We start from the raw sequence: 16,005 nt of genomic DNA on the forward strand, positions 1-16,005 counted from the left end.
GCAATAAAAGATGTCATTTACAACACAGCCAAGGAAAAACACAAGGTAACTAGGACTAGATCTGGAAACACGGAGAATCTGCAGAGAAGGCCGACTCCCTGAAGACATGAGGGAGACCTATGTGAGTGGAGAGAACCACGGTCCTGCAGAAAAAGCACCGACCGTGCACAGGTCACTCCCACCCACAGACAATCAATGGGATCCCAGCCGAAATCACAGCAGTGGGTGGCAATTTTGCTGCAGCCTGACAAACCAATTCTATGTCATTTGGAGAGGAGAGGCCCAAAGGGGTCAGGACCTCCCTACAGAAGAGCCAAGGGTGAGGCCCTAGATCAGACAGACTTATCACTGTCATCAGGAGGATGTGGTTTGTGCACAGGAAGTGACAAACTGACCAGTGGACAGGACAGAGCTCTGAAACAGACCCATGCACACAGAAGTCCATTTTGATAGTGACACTGCAGAGTAGAGGTCATTCAACAAACGGTGCTGGGACCGTGGATGTTCATAGGAAAGAAAATGCGTCTATAGCTCACTTCATACACAAACAAAACTACTGATGAATTATGGACTTCAATAGTGTTTTCTATAAGAACATTTGTTTCACCCGGCTGGTGTGGCTCAATGGTTGAACTTTGACCTATGATCCAGGAGGTCCCGGTTCAATTCCCGGTCAGGGAACATGCCTGGTTGTGGCTCAATCCCAGTAAGGGGCATGCAAGAGGCAACTGATCAATGATTCTCATTATTGCTGTTTGTATCTTTCTCCCTTCCTCTCTAAAATCAATAAAAACATATTTAAAAACAACAAAAAACATTTTTTTTTCAAAAACCACCAAAGAGTGAAAAGACAAGCCACTGGGAGGAGCTACTGCCTCTAACTGAAGGATTAACATCTCGAGTCTGGAAGTAAACTGCAGATTCTAGCACAAGCATGTCAAACTCCCCAGCCAATATAACGGTATATAAGAAACATTTTAAACAAAAATTTTGTTAGCTTAATTCTTATAATATCCTGTTATACATAATTGTTAATAACGAACTACAATGTCTGCTAATGACTGATGACTATAATTGTGTTGCATTCATTTCCCTTACACGCCTTATGCGCAGGCGCACCATTTCTCTCCACTAATACTAGCAGCGAATATTTAAGCAGCTGATGGCCATGTCAGTCTTGGGCTGACTTGTTTGCTGTGCGCAACAGGAAATGTTGCTTTCAGAGAACAAGAAAAATAGGCTTATTTGTGTTACGCTTATTAATTTGTGCAGCTATTCAGTGTCTGATGCGTTAATGGTCAATAAAAAATATTTTTTATTAAAATGTTCTATTATTTTATGTTAACGATGACTCATTTATCTCAGCCCTTTGTCTTCAGCATGTCTCTATAGAAATAAACCTACGTTTCTATGAAAATTGAAGCTTTGTTTTTTTGCAGCCACATACACTTAACCCTTGTTTATTTGGCTGTGTGGCCTTGGAGTCGGACAGGCTTGCTCCAGCACCATGAACACACCTGCCCGCTGCCTTTGCTCCCGTCTGCCTGGCCAGCCCTTCCTGCCGCCCAGGAGGCCCGCGAGCCTGTGAAGACCCGACGCCAAGACCTCCCGACGGGCCACGTCCCTGTCTCGCCCTTTAGACTGTGACCCTGACACGCCCCCGAATCAGCTGCTACCAAATGACGTGCACAGCAAGAGGACAACTCCCTAAAGCGCCCACCTCCTCTTCAGAGAGAAGGACGGCTCGCGGCTGTGCTGGAAACGTCGCCTCTGTGTGGGATCTTAGTGCATGAAACGTTCACACAAATGAGGGAAGAGTGAAGGGGAAGCTGAGGCTCTCCCTGCAAACGCGCTGGAGCCACACCTGCTGGCTGGAGCAGCCGTCCAGCCACACTCCTGGGACTCTACCCCAACCCCTACGTTATCAGCGGCTGCAGAGACGCAGTCACCGTCATGCGTGTAACCACCTTCATTGACAGCGCACTTCCAGACAGACACGTTTTTTTGTCAGAGGATCATTCTAACCGACAGGAAGGCAGAGGAGAGGGCATGGCTGACTGACAGGAGGCGGGAGGCGGGAGCAGGGCTAACTGCAGGGCCAGGTCACAGAGGAGAGGTCAGGGGTCACAGAGGAGGGACATGGCTGACTGCAGGGCCTGGTCACCTTGGACAGCCAGTTGCTGTACAGGATGGGCCGGCTCATGGCTCTCTCCTTGTCGATGTTGGGGAAGTGCTTCAGAGCCACCATGTCGATGTTCTCGTCGGTCCAGCGCCGCTCCTCGTCCTCCACAAGCCTGCCGGGAGAGCAGCGTGTGAGTCCGGAGGTCAATGGGGGGGTGGGAGGGGAACACCAGGTTGTGTGTTAAGGGTGACTCCAAGGGCTGAGATCAGTCTTTCCCAGAAATGTTCATTTTCTACAAATGGAAAAAACCTGAGAATCTGAAGTCAAGATGCTTAAGCAATCCAAAGTTTTAACATCCTATATAATAAAAGGCCAGTATGCAAATTGTCCCCTCGATCAGGAGTTCCACCAGGGAACCGGGCCAGCCTGTCAACAGCCCGCGGCTCCTCCCCCCAGCCAGCCGGACCCCACCTATCCATGAATTCATGCACCGGGCCTCTAGTTAAACATAAAACCCTGAGACCTATGGCCCTACACTGAAAACAACTTCCTTAGAAAGGCTTCACCACGTGGTTTAAGAAGAAACCGTGGTCCAGGGCCTCAGCTTGTTGAACAGCGCTCTGAGCGCAGGTGCTGAGGACAGATGGGAACCGCAGAGTGCAGCTCTGGAGGTGCAGGCTCGTGAAGAAAACAGCAAGCAGGTGAGCTGTGCCTGTCCCTACGGCTGGGAGGGGACCCTGGGAGGTGACTACACTGAGCAGGCATGTCACGGAGTTACTGCAGTCAATCAGAACTGAGATGCACGGTGGCTATACCTACATTCAAATCTAAACAAAACCTTTCTCTGGTATTTTGGGAAAGCTGTGAAAATTGCACTACAGCTCAAAATTCATTTAAAAAATATTTTTACTGATTTCAGAGAGGAAGGGAGAGGGAGAAATAGAAACATCAATGATGAGAGAGAATAACTGACAGGCTGCCTCCTACACACTCCCTATTGGGGATTGAGTCCACAACCTAGGCATGTACCCTTGACTGTAATCAAACCCTTCAACCCGCAGGCCAGTGCTCTATCCACTGAGCCAAACGGGCTAGCGCTCAAAATTCATTTTTTAAGTTAAAAAAGGGAGAGCAAGCTCTGGCTGGTGTGGCTCAGTGGATAAATGTCTGTCAGCCTATGGACTGAAGGGTCCCGGGTTTAATTCCAGGGGGCGTGCAGTCGATCAATGATTCTCTCTCATCACTGATGTTTCTATCTCTCCCTCTCCCTTCCTCTCTGAAATCAATACAAATACATTAAAAAAAAAAAAAAGTGTGTGGTGGGGAGAGCAAAGGTAGCTCACATAACAACGAAAAGACTGCATTTTTAAAGCACAGAGCTGCCAGGGCTCATGTGCTGCTTCCCCGGCCCTGCCTCACACACCTCGCTCCAGGCTCTCAGTAAGGCAGGCCGTGGGCCCCAGAGATGCCCTGCAGCCTGGCCTGAAAACCATGGGTCTATACGGCAGCACCAAGACCCCAACAAGCTGGGATGAGAACAGCTGCCTGGGGGCAGGACACTGGTCTCCAGGAGGAACTGCCAAACGCTTCTTTCTCGGTCTGTCAGTCTGGAGGCAGCTATTGGCCGGGCTTTCCCAGGGGAGTAACTGCTAACTACCTGCCAGCGACTCCCAGCAGCTGAGATTAGCAGTGGCCAGAGGAGCTAACCTGGTCCTGCTGCAGATGGCCACCTGGGAGGACGAGGGCCTGGCCCTGCGTGCATCTGCTCTGAGCCCTCCCTGTCCGTTGTGAGATCTGGCTCATGGGCACGTTTCCCCAAATGACATGCAATAGGAAACTTGGTGCTGTATTAAATACCAAGTCAGTTAAGATCTATTGTTTACTAATAAACGTTTGGTTAAGGCAACACAAATTTAACTTTTTCTCACTAACCTAAAATGAGCCTAAAATTCTGTGAAGAATTGCAGTGTTGAAATACATAAAATTAAAACTGTAAGAAGAAAAAACTGACACAAACATTAGGAATTTATTGTAAAACAAAGGTTGTACGGAATTATAAAGAAGGCAAGAAAAAGGTCCTGATTTTACAAGGTCAATAACTTTCAAGATTCCTTAAATGAGAAAAAGACTCAACTTTTTACTGTGACACTTGGTCTGACTCGGACCACAACCGGCTGTGACGGATACGGATCCCCACAGTCATTAGCAATTCCCTTCCCGAAGTAACAAGGAAAACACGAAGCGTACAAGACAATAGCGGACACAAGTGGCCAACAGTGGGAGAGAAAACCAATGCCTCAGACGCAGCTGAAACCCCTTGATGAGAACCAAGACGGGGGACAAGGAAGGGGGGTGGCTGTGGAGGCCGCACGCCACATTGTGTTAGAAGGCATTTTAACTCACGGGTGAACTCTGCACTTGGAAAGGTCATCACAAGTAACTACCTTGTGTGGTGCCCACTTGACAGAGGGTAAGGTGCCTCCCCAAGGTCACAGGTAACCAGGGGTGGGCGGCCACAGTGCGCTGTCACCCTTCTGTCAGGGGTGGGCATGATGAATCCCAGACACAAGGCTGCCCTGGCTGCCTCCGTTCCTTCCATTCCCAGCTCAGAGCTCAGCCTGGCTCACAGGGGGCAGGCAAGCCTCACTGAACCCCACTCAGAGGGCCAGAGGAACTCAAAGTGGGGGGACGGCACTGCCCGGATCCGTGGCCTTACCTGTCTTGGAAGAGGCGCAGGGCTTCATGGGCCCAGATTCTGATGAGCCCTTCCACAGGCAGAGTCTCCAGCGGCCTCAGGGCCTCGAAGATGCCCCGCACCCACCTCGTCATCTCACGGGGCGAGTAGATGTAGTGGGGCTGTGTGTCCTGGGTGAACCTCTCCTGTGGGCACCGGGAAAATGGAGTTACATGTGAGAATCTTAAGACATGAAAAGTGGTCGAAAGGCCAAATGCTGTATAACATTCTTATATTAAAAATAAAGAACCTGGCCCCAGAGTACTTAAGGATGGATTAAATAGTGTTGGAGCAACTGGACAACTATCCAGAACTAAGTTAGATCCAATTTGCTCATTTTATGTTGGAAAAAAACAAAAAAAAACCCTACAAAATATTCCTCTAAAAATATTTTTTTTAATGAAATTCCTAAGTTGAGCCTTTCTAGGCATGATTTTCATTAAAACCACAATTGAAACAAAGAAAAAGATTTACAATGATGACAACAATAATTCTGTAGGAAAAAACTACAATTATACAAAATTAAAAACAATTTTAAAAACTGGGGAAGTTGTTGCAACCTGCCCGGCAGCGCTCCCAAAGGCCTGGAGCAAGATGGACGATGGCCGGGCACGGAAGCGGGTGTTCTCTCATGGCCCTGGGAAAGGCAGGCGGGCTTCCCCAGGGATGTCGGGGAGAACCACTGGGCTCATCCAGTGGCGAAGGGACGCTTCTAGTAAACATTAAGATGCTAACGAGGAAAGGCAGAGGCCTTGCAGGTGGGGGTGAGTCCAGCCGAGAGCAGTGAGACAGCAGGTGCCGCTACAGACACTGCGGCCCAACCAGACAGGCTCCGCTCACAGCCACAGCCCCAGTGCAGGGCAAGAAGCAGCACAGAAACCTCGGCAGTCACGACCTGCGCAGGGGAACGCCGGGTGGCAGACTCTGGAGAAAGGCTCTTGGCTAAACGAGGGGTTGGAATAAAGCTCTGTCTCCTAGCAGAGCCCTCCCATGACCAGAGGGGCGGAGAAGCCCGCGTACCTGAGACATGGTGTAGAACTCCACCATGGCGGCGGTGAGCGGCTCCGCATACGTGCGCAGCGACGGGATGAGCCGCAGCATGGCCCGGTTGAAGGTGCCGTAGATCTGCGTCAGCGAGGCGGGTCCCGGGTAATCCACGTACACCACAGGCACGTGACGCAAGAATCTGTGCAAAGACCGCGGGCTCAGCCTCCCGGTGAGGAGCGGGGCCCCGGCGCGGCGCCCGTCCTGGGCAGGACCCCAAGCTGCACCCTAACCCACCTATACAGGCTTCACGCCAGTCACCTGAGCTCACACCAAACAGCTCAGGTCTGAGCCTGACACCTAACAGTAGATGCAAAGCACTTGAAAAAGAATTAAAACAGCGCAGGCTTGCCCTAACCAGTTTGGCTCGGTGGATAGAGCGTCGGCCTGCAGATTGAAGGGTCCCAGGTTCGATTCCAGTCAAGGGCACATGCCCGGGTTGCGGGCACATCCCCAGTAGGGGGTGTGCAGGAGGCAGCTGATTGATGTTTCTCTCTCATCGATGTTTCTAACTCTCTATCCCTCTCCCTTCCTCTCTGTAAAAAATGAGTAAAATATATTAAAAAACACACAAAACAAAACAGTGCAGGCTCATTTCAGCCTTTTCCTGGCCCTGCAGACAGTCTTTGCAGATCACTGCTGCCTGAGGAGTGGATGCTTCTACCGCCAGTGCTTCCCAGCGCCCAGCAGTGCAGGAGCCCAGGAGGGGCCCCAGGATGTCAGCCTTTTGTTACTTTTTTTTTTTTTTATATATATATATTTTATTGAGTTTTTACAGAGAGGAAGGGAGAGAGATAGAGAGTTAGAAACATCGATGAGAGAGAAACATCGATCAGCTGCCTCCTGCACATCTCCTACTGGGGATGTGCCCGCAACCCAGGTACATGCCCTTGACCGGAATCGAACCCGGGACCCTTCAATCCGCAGGCTGACGCTCTATCCACTGAGCCAAACCGGTTTCGGCTTTTGTTACCTTTTTACAGTTAAACCAGATGTTTGTTGTGCCGCCTATAAAGCCACCCTGGAATTCGTGTGTCAGGCCAGTGAGGTCAGCAGAGCTGGCATTACCTGTGAGAGAGAGGCTTTCTCCCAGGATCCGTGGGTGGATTGCAAGCCCCAACAAACTGGATCCTCTCCAGCTTCACCCAGGTTTGATCTGAGGTTCGGTAGAAGCCTCCATGTTCCACCATCTGAGGGAAGCAGGAGGGGACACGTTAGGAGGATGCGTGCGAACTTGGGGAGCAGGGCCCGCGGGCGTAAACAAACCTGTCTGATGAAGGAAATGACCCTCTGCGTCCCGTACTTGTCCATGTCTGGCAAGTTGATCTCATCACAGAACAGCACCAGCCACTTGCCCAGCTGGACGGGAGCCAGGACGACGCCGTTGGGCGTGCGCCGGTACTCGCAGTAGTGGTCGAAGGTCTTCAGCAGCAGCTCTGGAGTAGTAGCGCTCGAGAAGTTCAGACCCACCACCTGCAGACAGGACGACACCATCAGTATCAGAGGGCCAACCCAACCACGACAGCCTCCTGCCCACCTCCCACCGTGTTACCTCCATGTCGGGCAGGGCCCGCAGGGCACTGAAGAGCGTCATGGTTTTGCCGGACCCGGGGGGGCCACACAAGACCAGTGGCTTGTGCTCGGCCAGCCAGGTGTACAGGAGGGCTTCGTGGCGGACCGTGTCCAGGGTCGGCACGACGACATCGGGGGCCGCCACCTTGTGGGTCTCCACTTCAATCTGAGGCACCTTGGCCTGCCACGGCGACCACTCTCCACTGATGGACACCTACACAGAGACGGGGGAGCAGTCAACCCGGGGCCCCCGTGCTTCCTCACAAGACACACTCAGTTTCACACAAATCAGAACTTTCAAGCTAGTCTGTGCTCCTTGTACAGCATGAATCGAAGAGGAGAAGCTGCTTCTAGAAGTGGAGAGGGGAGTCCGAGTCCACAGCGAGGCTGCACTGAAGGGGGAGGCTGCACCTCAGGCCCACTGACCTCGTAATCAATGATGGGGATGTTGGGTGCAGCAGGCAGGGGCACGGTCGTGATCCTTCTGATGTACTCGCCCAGCTCTGCCCTCATTTTCAGTCGACTGTCCCCAGACAAGGACCAGAGAATGGCATAAACCAGATACCGCTGTGGAAAGAGAAGCAACTCGTTTTCCATCAAGTTCCCACAACAACAAAGCAGACGTCCATGCAACATTAACCCTGAGTGGCTCCTGGACGCTCAGAGCACACGCAGGGCACGCCGCTGCCCTGACCTGGATGTAGCGCTCCAGCTGCTCGATCTGCATGGGGAAGTCGGGGTGGTTGGCGTTGTACTGGGCCACGTTGCGGCAGGCCTGGTGCAGCATGGAGAAGAGGGAGCCCAGGCAGCGCAGGCGGGTCAGGTCCATGATGTGCTCCAGCTTGAAGGCGTGCTCCAGGGCCTTGGTGACCAGGCCATTGGACGTGAAGTACGGCTGCATGATGGTTGCCGCGTCCCTTTGGATCTGCGAGAGGAAGGAAATGCCGCGTAACTCATTTCAAGGGCCTGGGCACTTTCAGCGCTTCTAATCTAGGCCCGGGCGGGTCACTTGATCTCGGGAGAGTATATTTTGGATTAAAAAATGAAGGATGAGCTCAAATGACCAATCCGCATCCCTTCATCCTGACGGTTCTCAAAAATCCTGTTTCCTGGGAACACTGGTTCCCTCCAGTGACGTGAAAGGGCAGACGTCCATCAGTCTGCGCGGGAAGGAAGCAGACAGAGGGCTCTTCTCGCTCTCCCACGTGCCTTAGCTTTGGCAGCTGCAGCGGCCGGGCTTCCTCGGGCGGGTGTAACACAAACCTCCAGAGAGTGCCTGGCTCCCGCAGTGTGTGTGCGTGGGGGACGGGGGGAGGGGGAGACACAGCCCTCGGACCCGAGCTCGCGGTGCCTACCTGCAGCATCGGGGACGCAGCCTCCTCCCCCTCGTCCTCCTTGCCCTTGCGCCGGCGCTGGGCCTCGTCCTCCCCTTCGTCCAGGGGGATGCTGCGCAGCCGGGCCAGGAAGTTGTTGAAGATCATGTCTGTGCTGAGCACGTCCTCACTGAACCAGACCATGCCGCAGCGCGACACCGTGGCCAGGGTGGCGTACTTCAGGTCCTGCACCTCAAACATGATTCGCACCTGGAGGGAAACACCAAGCAGGTTGAACGATGCAGGTTTGGTAGAAACTGGATGTTAAAGTTCTCTTTCCTATGTATGCCCTGAAAGAGTGATTTCTATCCAATTTTTCTGCACTTCTTTTAAAAGAAAAAATATCTGTAGTTTGTTTGCATCACTACAACCTCCACTAATCTCTCCCCGTGAGAATCTGGGCAGGAAAAGTGTGGTGGTGAGAGCAGTGACACCCGACCAAACGGGCCCTTGGAGGAGAAGCCACGGCTCCGGGAAGGGGACGCCAGCAGTGAGCATCCTGCTCATCGTGGCCCATGCTCCCGGCTGGAACCCGCTCGGCCCTCACCAGTGCCCGGGGCAGGCGCACAGCGTCTCCACATTACAGACGGGCTGGGGCTTTCCCAGGTCCCACAGCCACCAGATGGTGAGTGGAGATCACACCAGATGCCCAGATTCCGGAGCCTCACCCTCGGTGCTCACCTGCCTCCGGGAGAGCAATCCCTCTCCGACAACAGAGATTCTACTGGACAATGCGCTCTGAGAAAACACCCGACTAGTCAAATCCAGACGCGTCTGAGTGGGCACAGCTGCTGCGGCCAAGCACCTCGGCCATGCTCCGCTCCCCCTTCCTCACACCCGCCTCTGGTGGTCCATCGGCCACTCCCTACACCTTCGCTTCCGACCCACCCCCATGGCTCTGCCTGGTGCCAGGGAGCTTCCAAAGGTCCCCTTGCTCCCAGCCTGTCCTCCAACCAGCAGCCAGAGGGGTCTTTGGCAACCAACAGTGACACTCTCCTGACAGACTCTCGCATGCTTCCAGCTCACCCAGCGGGCAGACTCAGTCCTCACACGGACCCAGAGGCCCATGTCCTCTGTGATCTCACTGCCTTCTCCCCTCGTTCTTCCACGCCAGCTGCTGCCTCTTGCTTCCCTTGCACACACTGGCACCTGCCACTTCTCCTGCCATCTGTCCCTTCACCCAGAACGCCCAGAAGGCTCCTCACACCCCTCAATCCCTACTAAGACCCACCTTCCCAGTGACGCCTTGGTCGCCCCAGCCGAGAGGGCAGCCTCCACCTGCCACCAACACCGCCTGCCCTCTCCCAGCTTCCTTTCTGCTCACACCATCGCCTCTTCTCCTGCCCATCTGTCTTCCCAGAGACTGTGAGCCCCAGGACTACAAGGGTTCTGTCCATGCTCTTTATTCCTGCACGCTCAGCATCTAGAACGGGCCGCACACGACGGCTCCAAAAACGCTGGGTCAAGAATGAATGTGAACCCCCGCCAGGCCTGCCCACGTTTCCACGTCTGCAGGCGGTGTGCTCAGGGCCTGATCCAATGCTCACCCCCAGGGACGGCCATGACAGCATTGCTATCTGAATCCTTCAGGTGCTACCTTCTCATAAACTGTAACTTCAGCAACCCTACCTCCAACCCCACTCACGGGGTCATAGGACGGGCTGAATGTGCTTAATATTCAGATCGCGGAGAGTTGCGTATAAGCCCTGTGGGATGCTTCTCACTAGCCCTGGGCGTGAATAACCCAGCGTGCAGGCTGACTGAGGTATCTGCACAACCAGCTGCTCCCCCCGGAAGCGTCTCCAGGGCCGGGCTCCGCGGGCACCCGGTCTGCAGTTGGGACGGGATGGGACGGGCCGCGACAGAGGCAGTGCCTACATTGGGCGGGAGGCTGAGGCGCTCGCCGTTGGGCAGTGTCAGGAGCTTGTTGTCATCCAGCACCGAGTTCAGGTTCTCCACCCACTCCGGGTCCACGTCGCCGTCGAAGATGACCCACTGGCGCTTCTGCAGCTCGCCCCGCACGTTGTCGATGATCCTGTGGGAGGGTCACAGCTGGGACTCACTGGGGTTAAGCTTTTACACGCTCGCCCTGTGACGGTTTCTCAGCTGACTGTGTAACTGCCTCAGACTCAGGCTGCAGAGGGCCAGGTCCCACTGGGACTCACTGACCGAGCGACTTACTTTCTCAGGACATGTGTGAACAGCCCATCGGTCCATTCCCTGGTGTTGGGGTCCAGGGTCCCGTACAGGTGGTCTTTGCTGATGGCCTTGGGGTCGATGATGTGGGCCACGCCTTCCACCCCCTCGAGTCTCTCCAAAGCCTTGAGAAGAACGCGCCAGGCCATGCTCTTCCCGCTCCCCGAGGGCCCCACCATCATCAGGCCGTGGTTGATCTGGGTGATCTGGTAGAGCTGGAGGACCTGTGGGCAGATACACAGCACATGACCTTCCAGAGAGAGGGGCGAGCTTCTCCAGCCACTTCCCGTGTCAACAGCAAAAAATGTGCAGTGTGGCTTCTTAAAGGCAAGTACTAGAACTTCCTTTTTTTTAATCCTCACCAGAGGATATGTTTTCAGAGGGGGGAGGCGGGAGATGAGAGAGAGACAGACAGACAGACATCAATGGGTTGCCTCCATCTGCCCCGACAGGAAATGGAACCAACAACCTTTTGTTTTACAAGATGATGCTCCAACCATCTGAACCACCTGGCCAGGGCAGCACTGAAACTTTTTTATTTTTAAATATTTTTTTGATTGAATTCCGAGAGAAAGGAAGAGGGAGAAAGAGATAGAAACATCATTAGAGAGAATCATCGATCGGCTGCCTCTTGCAAGCCCCCTACTGGGGATCAAGCCTGCAACCTGGCATGTGCCTTTGACTGGAATCGAACCCAGGACCCTTCAGTCCACAGGCCAACGGTCTATCCACTGAGCCAAACCAGCTAGAGCAGCACTGAAACTTTTTAACCTGAGATAAGTCACACAGGCCACACCTGCAAAACTATTTCACAAGGGTTGTAACTACACTGTGGAGAGCCCTTCGGTGAGTCAGGAAGGTGGGAGCCAGTGGAATGGGAGACGCTGACCCAGTTGCCCGACAGACACCAACCCCCCCCCACGCCCCAGGAGGGGAGATCACGGGTGTTCAATGCAGACAGTGCGCTCAGGCACATGCGCACTTTTCCTCATGTGAGCCTCCCAGAGGAAGGGAAGAGGCCAATGCAGTATGTCAGCCATGAGTTGGTTAGAGACTTACGCTGTCAGTCCTGGTACTAGAAAGTCTTGTAAATAAAACTCTCATTGGCGTAAACATTTTCTGTTGTAAATCACGCCCTTAGCCAGCGTTTTCAGAGAATGAACTATCGCACATAAGTAAAATTCTCAGGTAAGTTTTGCTCTCTCTACATTTAAGTTAAGAAAAAAGTACAGTCCTGGTGGGTGTGGCTCAGTGGGTTGGTCCTGGTCCCGTAAACCAAAAGGCTCAGTCCTGATGTGCCTGGGTTGCGGCTCAGTCCCTGGCAGGCCCAGACACTCAGAAGAAAGGTGATTGTTGTTTCTCTCTCCTCTCTCTCTCCTCTTCCTCTCTCTAAAAATCAGTAAACAGTCCTAACCGGTTTGGCACAGTGGATAGAGCATCAGCCTGCAGACGCAAGGGTCCCAGGTTCGATTCCAGTCAAGGGCATGTACCTTGGTTGGGCACATCCCCAGTAGGGGGTGTGCAGGAGGCAGCTGATCCATGTTTCTCTCTCATTGATGTTTCTAACTTTCTATCCCTCTCCCTTCCTCTCTGTAAAAAATCAATAAAAAGAAAATCAATAAACATAAATCTAAAAAAAGAAAAGATAAAGAAAAACGTCCACACAGGCGTGGGGACAAGGCATAAGCCCGCAGGCCTGGCCTCTGACAGCTCTAAGGTCCTCGTGTGCATGTCCCGCAGTTGTCATGGCTGCAGCCGCCCCACCAACGGAACAAGCCCAGGTACCTTTTCAACCCACATTCCGCCAACTTCTTCCCCGTCTCCGTACGTCAGATACATCTCCTGACACACTTTCTTCAGCTCCTCCCGCAGCGCGGTCATCTCCCCGCGGTGGTACTGGACGCCGGGGAACACGTCCGACAGGAGACTGAAGAGCAGTGGGATGTCTTCCGCCACCAGCTTTGGCACCATCGTCTCACAGACGCTCTGGATCAGGATCTGCACGGGAGAAGGGGCGAGCACGTCGCACTGCACGTCTGGCTGAGCCCCTCACAGCCAGGCACCCTGTGAACGCCACTCCCGCCCCCCCCCCTCCCCGCCCCTGCAGTGCATCGCACCGAGCGCTCCCACGTGGTTCAAGGTGAAGGAAAGTTTAACCCGTGCCCTAGGTTTCAGTGGCTGAGAGGACATGTGGACAAACCTCCTGTTCAGGCAGATTTTCTGCAATCTCTCCTTCATCCACTACTTCGCCTCGTTCTTCCTTCTCCCTCTTTATCTTCTGAATCCTCTCTCTCTTCACGTTACCCGCACTCACCAGCACACTCTTCAAAGCTCGAAGCCCAAAGTCGTAATGGCTCTGAGAAGAGAGCTGCTCGTCGCACAGCCTAGAAGAGAAAGCGGCTTCTAAAAACCGTGCACTTACGTAACAAGTGCCGAGTCAGGAAACGTGAGAAGACTATGCAAGATGCTCCGTAATTGGAGGTAAACTTGAAATGGGCACGTTGGGCACCAGCTAGAAATGCGATTATGAATCATTGAGTCACTCACTTAAAGAAGGGGACGATCTTGTTGGCAAGGACTTCGGCCGTGCGGAAGCCCTGTGAGTACAGCATGACCTGGGCAATCAGCTGCCGGTCGGGCTTGGTCATGGCCAAGCTCCGGAACAGCTTCTTCAAGTTGTCTGGGAGGTTGGACCTGCCCGCGTAGCCAGGGTTCATGGTGATGAAGATGGCCATGTCCGGGCTAACCTTGACTTGTTTGTTCAGCAGCTCACAAGTAATGGGGGCAGAGGCTGAAAATTGGGGGAGAGCGTCAAGACTCATGATGTTCAAAAACTACATAAAAATCTCTCTAAAATTACAAAGCACCATTTCCCCGCCGGCCTCGAAGCCCACAGGCCAGGGCTGCAGGGAGCCGCTCGAGGCCTCTCCGCAGGCACCATCTCCCCACACCTCAGCCACGGACGTGTCCGACTGTGGAACAGATCGACCCCAGGCAGAAGGCCCTGCTCTAGGGGTGTGGCACGGTGTGTCACGGGCCAACGCTCAGCGAGCGATGCAGCCTAAGGACGGCTGCAGAAATGACACCAACCCAAGTGACACGCCTGGCTGCCTTCGGTCACCAGTTCCCCTTTCTGAGGGTCGTTAAAGGCACCCCACAATGAGCCTGCGGGGCGGCATGCACCGGCTCCAGGTACTGATTTCGCTGCTTCTATCTGCTTTATGTAGGAGGTCTGGACATTGTTTCATAGGGCAAGTTACTGTTATTCTGGGATAAAAGGAAACACTGCAAGTTCAACTGTGCACAGGAACTACCCAACATCGCCACGTGGGTGCACTCATCCCAATGGGCCTCTCCCTCGGCAGTGATGCAGCCCTCGGAGCTCTGCAGGCACTATCATGACCTCATTCCCCAAGCTCCACGGAACCCGGGCCAGACAGGTGGCGAGGAAGGCTGGCTCCGGGGAGGGAGGGGGAGCACCCAGGGTTCACACAGGCACGCTGTGGGAGGGGCACGGGGATGCTCGGGCTGGGCTGCTCTGGGACAAGCCATGCAAACTGCTGATGCGGAGATGCCCCGGGCTTCCCTTCCATCTGCACCCTGCCTGCAACAGTGAGTCCTGGGGGCCAATGAAATGCTCCCTCACTTCGGATCAAAGCCGTCCCCAGTGGCATTCCCCCCACACTCCGAGTGGCCGTGGAGGAGGGGAGCCTTACTCTTATCGAAGTTGGGGTTGGAGTGCTCCCGCAGCGCTTCCTGGATGCACTGCACCTGCTGGGACACGGCCGACAGCATCCGCTCCTCCAGGCGGTTGAACTCGTCAAAGCAGCCCCACGCTCCCACTTGGCAAAGGCCCACAAAGATGCGTCCCATCGCCTGAAACAGCAACAAGGGCGCTAAAACCAGCTGCCACGGCGCTGGCTCAAATCCTGCCTGCGGTGACCTGTCCGACCCGGTCCTGGGCAAGCGCCATCTGGAACCCACGTCTGCTCATCTCTGACGTGGGACTAAGAGCACCTCCCGCCCAAGGTGGCTGTGAAGATGTAATCAGGCTCACAGTGAGGCGAGGGCCCGCCTACCAAAGCAAGAGCTTCATCAACAAGAGGGGTCCTTAGTGGACAGAGGGGCCATCACACCTTTTCCTCTTGTGCCCAAGTCCTAATGACAAAGCTGTCATTTGTATTTTATCACTTTCTGTTGCTTAAAACATTTCTTTTAAAAAACATATATTTTTTTATTTTTTTGAGAGAGGAATGGAGAGGGAGAGAGAGAGAGAGAGAAACATCAATGATGAGGGGAGATCATCGATTGGCTGCCTCCTGCATGCCCCACACTGGGGATCGAGCCTGCAACCCAGGCACGTGCCCTTGACTGGAATCGAACCCGGGAACATTCAGTCCACAGGCCAACGCTCTATCCACTGAGCCAAGCCAGCCAGGGCTTAAAGAACTTTCTGCATAACCTGCGTTTAGGACCCCTTCTTTAAGAAAAGCGGTATGCTGCACTAATGAGGGGACTCTGAAAACATGAAGCTCAATGTCGAAGCAAGGGTGGGGACCGCAAGCTCCCGTCCCCAAAGGCCTCGGAGGCCCCGCTGGGCAACAAGGACGTCAGCTTTGAGAGGAGCAAGCACGGTCTCCCCACCTGACCCTCTCAGGCCATCCAATTTTGCGTGGACCCCACAAAGCTGCTCACCTGGAAATCAAAGGTTTCGTCACAGTTGAAAACCAAAACAAAGCGTCCCAGCTGATGGCCAAGGGCCTTGACAGACTCGGTCTTCCCAGTCCCAGCAGGCCCTGTTACAGGAAGAAGGTGACTCAGTGCCTGAGTCCATCACTCAGTGGGACTCTGCATTATCTTTAAGACAACTGTAAAAAGCACTTCATTTTGAAAAGTAGATGTAAAAAATGAAGACAAATTTAGTTTTTAGAACACAGTAGCCACGTGATTAGGAAATACATGTG

At 53.6% G+C, this 16,005-nt stretch overlaps 1 protein-coding gene across 1 annotated transcript in view; it reads right to left on the reverse strand.

The window, feature by feature from the left end:
• The window catches only part of DYNC1H1 (dynein cytoplasmic 1 heavy chain 1), a 69,831-nt gene that overhangs the window by 16,892 nt on the left and 36,934 nt on the right, over nt 1-16,005 (reverse strand). The window contains exons 28-43 of the mRNA XM_036316656.1: nt 15,737-15,837; nt 14,758-14,917; nt 13,589-13,832; nt 13,242-13,425; nt 12,827-13,039; nt 11,027-11,265; nt 10,724-10,880; nt 8,828-9,055; nt 8,167-8,397; nt 7,899-8,039; nt 7,453-7,686; nt 7,167-7,373; nt 6,969-7,090; nt 5,877-6,042; nt 4,839-5,002; nt 2,165-2,294 (exon numbers count right to left, since the gene is read on the reverse strand). Coding sequence (XP_036172549.1) covers nt 2,165-2,294; nt 4,839-5,002; nt 5,877-6,042; nt 6,969-7,090; nt 7,167-7,373; nt 7,453-7,686; nt 7,899-8,039; nt 8,167-8,397; nt 8,828-9,055; nt 10,724-10,880; nt 11,027-11,265; nt 12,827-13,039; nt 13,242-13,425; nt 13,589-13,832; nt 14,758-14,917; nt 15,737-15,837 — 2,921 coding nt within the window. The remainder of the gene's footprint in view (nt 1-2,164; nt 2,295-4,838; nt 5,003-5,876; nt 6,043-6,968; nt 7,091-7,166; nt 7,374-7,452; nt 7,687-7,898; nt 8,040-8,166; nt 8,398-8,827; nt 9,056-10,723; nt 10,881-11,026; nt 11,266-12,826; nt 13,040-13,241; nt 13,426-13,588; nt 13,833-14,757; nt 14,918-15,736; nt 15,838-16,005) is intronic.

This window comes from Myotis myotis, unplaced genomic scaffold, assembly GCF_014108235.1.
Source record: "Myotis myotis isolate mMyoMyo1 unplaced genomic scaffold, mMyoMyo1.p scaffold_m19_p_1, whole genome shotgun sequence".
Taxonomy (NCBI): domain Eukaryota; kingdom Metazoa; phylum Chordata; class Mammalia; order Chiroptera; family Vespertilionidae; genus Myotis; species Myotis myotis.